The sequence below is a fragment of the Seriola lalandi genome, unplaced genomic scaffold (genome assembly GCF_002814215.2).
Source record: "Seriola lalandi dorsalis isolate HSWRI2012SDOR001 ecotype SW California unplaced genomic scaffold, Sedor1 jcf7180002054885, whole genome shotgun sequence".
Lineage (NCBI taxonomy): Eukaryota > Metazoa > Chordata > Actinopteri > Carangiformes > Carangidae > Seriola > Seriola lalandi.
This window is the reverse complement of record NW_019525437.1, coordinates 3,741,772-3,746,714: the sequence shown is the minus strand read 5'-3', so window position 1 is coordinate 3,746,714 and position 4,943 is coordinate 3,741,772. Positions and strand designations below refer to the sequence as shown.

The following is a 4,943-nucleotide window of genomic DNA, read 5'->3' as shown; positions in this document are numbered from 1 at the left end:
TTCAGACATATAGAGGGGGAAAAAGCTCGTTTTTAACTTGTGGCGTGTGGCGCTGTTGATTGGGATGTCTGGGGGAGGTTTGATAGATGGCTTAATTGCGTGTCGTCCGAACTTGGAGAGAGGGAGTGGGAGGGGAAGAGAGGACACAAGGAGAGGGGAGCGTAGTGGGTGTTTAACGCTGCTGAGAACTGCAAGTGGACTCGGGCCAGATTTGGCAAGAGAGGGGGGGGGGGGCTCTGTTCGTCACTGATTTCAGAGAGATTTGCAGGCGCAAAGTGCGGATGAGGAGAAGGGGGGGGGGCTCTCTCAGAGGGAAGAAAGATTTGTGAAATGATAGGTGGTCGCGCTTTGTTTGGCTGGACTGTTGCGCGCAATAAGTCGCGGGGTTTTCGCGTTTCCTCCACTTGAGAGATTGTTCAGGCGATCGATGGCCACCCGGCGCACCACACAGCACCACTTACCGCCGCTCTGATACCCGGTGGAGCTCCCGTGGCGAGCTGAAGCCCTGGACACTCAGTCTCCAGTGAATAACCAGCTCCCCCCACTCTCTCTTCCTCTTCCTCTCTCTGTCAGTGCGTACCCGCCGTGCGTTTCTTCATGCGTCAAGGGAGCACCGTGCGTAACGGGAGAGTCGTGCGTAACTGGAGACAGATTGAAATCTGTCTCCAGTCCATTTTGCGCTGGGATTGTGAGGACCACTGGCGGTGTAACGCTCACTTACAGGGACACTGATCCACTGGGTCGACATATTTCTCTTCTCAGACATCTCGCAGCTCGGCTTTTCTCCCTCCCTCTCTCCTCTCTACGCCAGTCGTACGTCAGACATGACGACCGAGACCCCTCAGCAGCAGCTGGACCCTCCGCCTCCTCTGAGATCCAGCCCGGCGTCCGGCGTCCTGCACCCCGCCATGCTGAGCCCACAAGCCGCCACAGAAAGTTCGTCCACCGCCGTCAAAGGAAAAAAGACGAGCTCCGGTTTAAGGCGACCGGAAAAGCCGCCGTACTCCTACATTGCTCTCATCGTTATGGCCATTCAGAGCTCCCCCACCAAACGACTGACACTCAGTGAGATCTACCAGTTTCTCCAGGCTCGCTTCCCTTTCTTCAGGGGCTCATATCAGGGCTGGAAGAACTCAGTGCGACATAATCTTTCGCTCAACGAGTGCTTCATCAAGCTGCCCAAAGGGCTGGGCAGGCCGGGGAAAGGCCACTACTGGACCATCGACCCGGGCAGCGAGTTCATGTTCGAGGAGGGCTCATTTCGTCGCAGACCCAGAGGCTTCAGAAGAAAATGTCAAGCCCTGAAGCCCATGTACCGGATGATGAACGGGATAGGCTTCGGCACATCCATTCTCCCGCAGAGTTTTGATTTCCAGGCTCCATCCGCGACCCTCGCCTGTCACAGCAACAGCTACAACTTGGACATGATGAGCAATTCAATGGCCGGGGGGTACGAGGGGCTCAGCGGCGGCCACCACGTACCCCACATGTCCCCGAGCCCCGGCTCCACGTACATGGCGAGCTGTCCCGTGCCGCCTAACGGGGAATACGGACCGGACAGCAGCAGCAGCCCCGTACCGTCCTCTCCAGCCATGGCCAGCGCGCTGGACGGCCACTCCCCGTACGCCAGTACATCCGCACACTGGGCGTCCTCCGGCGGGTCCCCATACATCAAGCAGCAGCCTCTAGCCTCCAGCAGCCCCGCATCCTCCGGTTTACACTCCGGCATGTCGCCTTACTCCCTGGAGCAGAGTTATCTTCACCAGAACGGCAGGGACAGCCACTCCACCGACATATCAGGTACCACACACCCGTCCACCGCTCACGATGAACCACATGTGATACACCTGAGAGTACAAATAAAAAAATGAATAAATAAAAACACATGATAATAACCATCAGAGTGTGTCCACCTTCAGACAGGCCTAAAGTGCAGGATCCAAATCATTGATTTCAATCTGCAGCTCAGGCCTGCGACGATAATCAGATGTTTGAAAATCTGAAAATCAAATTATGAATCTTATATTTCACTACTAATAACTCATATTTAAAATTAGGATTGCAATACTTATTTGCAATAGTAAATCATGACAAAATAGAGTTTATAAATTCCTGCTTGGCGACTTGCAAAAGTACATTTTAAATTTGATGCTAATAACTTCAATTATATATTTCCCCCTCTTTAAAAGTTCAGTAACCTGAACATTTGTGGGTTAGAAAATAATTTACTGGCTGATTAATTAATTCTGTTTAATGCTGAAATTGCATTGAATGTTTATTGGATTATAAAGGCCACCCAAGACCATGCACAGCTAAGGTTATCCAGGAAAACAGCTTTAGTTTTAAAATGATTTTTAAGCCAAGCAACTGTAGGAGCTGCTATAAGTAATATGTGACCATGCAATGCCCTGGTTGCAGGATTCCAAAACTCACATTTGGATCTGGATTTTTTTGTTGTTGTTGTTGTTTTGCCAAATGAACAGATTAAGAGAAAACAGCTATTGTGTGATCGCGTTCTTAATTCACCTCCCGGTTCACGCTCATTTACTTTATCACAACACACTGAGGCTTTACTAAAGTCTGGGGATTTCACCGAGGCGAGCAAACCCATGCTGGAGCCCAATGGGTCCCAGAGGTTAACTAAACAAAGACTGCGCAGGTCGGACCACACCGGCGGAGGATTTCAACCTCAACCGCTGCGTATCCGCAGGAGACTGAAGGCCTTGTTAAACTTTACGCAGCGTCTTAATTGAGCCTGTACGGAGGATAAACGCGGCGCTGGACTGTTACAGCGCAGGGTCGGTGCAGGAACACGACTGTCAGTCAGTCAGTCTGTCTGTCTGTCTGTGAGAACGGGCTCAGGGCAGCGAGCTGTGGCCCGGAGGAGGATAAAGCCTGCTGTCTTCCCCTGAAAAACACAGTCACATCTGGAGTCCTTATGACCTTGACGAAGCCGCAGCCTCCACATTTATTTTTCTGTTTCTGGAAAGAGAGGCTCACTCACTGACACAAAATGACGCACACTCAGTGTGATTTAATCCTCTAACAATGGAAAAATAACTCATATACAAATGATTAATATTCAGGATATATTCATCTGTAAAAATAAAAGCATTTAAATGGTTTTAAAAACAGCTAAAGGAAGGTGCTCTGTCTTTTAAAATACAAATTAACGGGGGAAATATTGCGCTGTCACCTAGTGGGAGGTTTATAGAAGCAAATAATAACTATTATTATTCAAAATAAAAAAAAACGTATTTCTTCTCTTATGTAAAGAAATACCAGATTTCAACTGTAAATAAATCCGTAAAGGTGTGAGGCAGTTAAAGGATCTTTATAGTTTTATAAATAATTATAAATTTATCAAAACAAGGCCTGATTTTAAAACTTACATGACAGTATTATAATGGATTGCCTTATATTTCTTATTCACCAAGCCAAAGATTGTGATAATGAGCGGAAGTGAAATCAGGTTATGAACAAATAAGGCTATTTTATATTTTATTTTGAAAATATTTTACGTGTAAAAACATTCATTTCTGGTCAAAACAAACCTCCTGCGTTGTTTTTGTGCGGAATAATAAATAAAAACTCAGTTTAAGGTTCTAAAAAAATATACTGGACGAATGATAAAGTGTGATGAGTGTTAATGTCTCTGTCTCTGTTCTCCTGCAGTGGGGATTCCGCGTTATCAGAGCCACTCCTCGGTGTGCGACAGGAAAGATTTTGTGTTGAACTTTAACGGCATCTCCTCCTTCCACCCCTCGGCTGGCGGATCCTACTATCACCATCACCACCATCACCATCCCCAGAGCGTGTGTCAGGACATCAAACCCTGCGTGATGTGAGCTCTGATCTCACTGTGGACTTCAAACTCGACGACGGCCACAGTGAGACTGCAGGTCCGTCACATCACATCAGAACAAAGAATTTTTTTTATTTTTCCTTCTTTTATTTTTAATCTTTTTTAATTTCGGAGGATTCATACCAGGATGTATTTGTGTTTGCCTCCTCCATGCAGCCAAAGTTTTTTTTTTGTTGTTTTTTTTTTTTTTTTGGACTTGAGAAAACTATGCATTGAAGGAAATGAATGAAGAAAACCCCCCCCACACACACACACACACACACACACACACACACGCACACACACACACACACCCCAGAGGCCTTTTAAAGAAACCACTTTGCCTATATGAACCCTGAAGCGTTTTCCTCCTTCAAAATAAGTTTCAGAAACACGACTTTTAATGTGTTTGCTCTTGTAACACGTGCAGACAAATTGTATCCTATGTAACTATGTTCTATCCTATTAGAGTAACTACACACACGACGCTTTAGGCTAACATGAACTGCCGACAAACCTTGCACTTATTGTATAATCCTTTACTTTTTTTTTTTGTCTTGTAAAAGGTTTCAATAAAGCTGATATATATTTTAGGCTACAGTCAGACTTCTGTCCTTTCATGCAACTTCATACCTGTTTTTGTGGGAAACTTGTTTCATTGGCAGTGGAAGGAGGTGATGCTCAGCTTTGAATACAGCAGAAACACATGTTACAGTTACATTTTCATTAGTGCTATCGGGCTGTTTACACATTTCCACTACGGTCAGCAGAGGTGGAAAACAACTGCACATTTACTCATTTGGGGGAAACGTGTGCTTTATTTGCCTTTTTCCATTTTCTGCTACTTTATACTTGAACTCTGCTGCATTTGTCCAACAGCTGGAGTTTATTTGCATATTAAGATTTAATATACAAAACCTATAATCAGTTTGTACTTTTAAAGCATGATTATAGTAGGCTATAGTATATTAAAATACCCAACAGTTTATAGACTCATTCAACTTACTCACTCGCAACACTGCAACATTGCATCAGTAATTATAATGAAATAATATATAACAGTGTAACACTGACAGGGGCCATCCTGTTGCATAATGAA

The 4,943-nt window shown here is 45.4% G+C and overlaps 1 protein-coding gene across 1 annotated transcript; it reads left to right on the top strand.

Annotated features, from left to right (window-relative positions):
* Nucleotides 1-308: 308 nt before the first annotated feature.
* foxf2b (forkhead box F2b) lies at nt 309-4,444 on the top strand. Its single transcript, XM_023428783.2, has 2 exons — nt 309-1,800; nt 3,676-4,444. Exons 1-2 carry the CDS (start codon nt 825-827, stop codon nt 3,846-3,848), a joined length of 1,149 nt encoding a protein of 382 aa, XP_023284551.1. The 5' UTR covers nt 309-824; the 3' UTR covers nt 3,849-4,444.
* The last annotated feature ends 499 nt before the right edge of the window (nt 4,445-4,943 follow it).

What these genes read in the sequence shown, in the direction of transcription:
- foxf2b (XM_023428783.2), top strand. Translation starts at nt 825, where the DNA reads ATGACGACCGAGACCCCTCAGCAGCAGCTGGACCCTCCGCCTCCTCTG. An exon ending in CCACTCCACCGACATATCAG is followed by an intron (nt 1,801 to 3,675) that starts GTACCACACACC and finishes GTTCTCCTGCAG; the next exon opens with TGGGGATTCCGCGTTATCAG.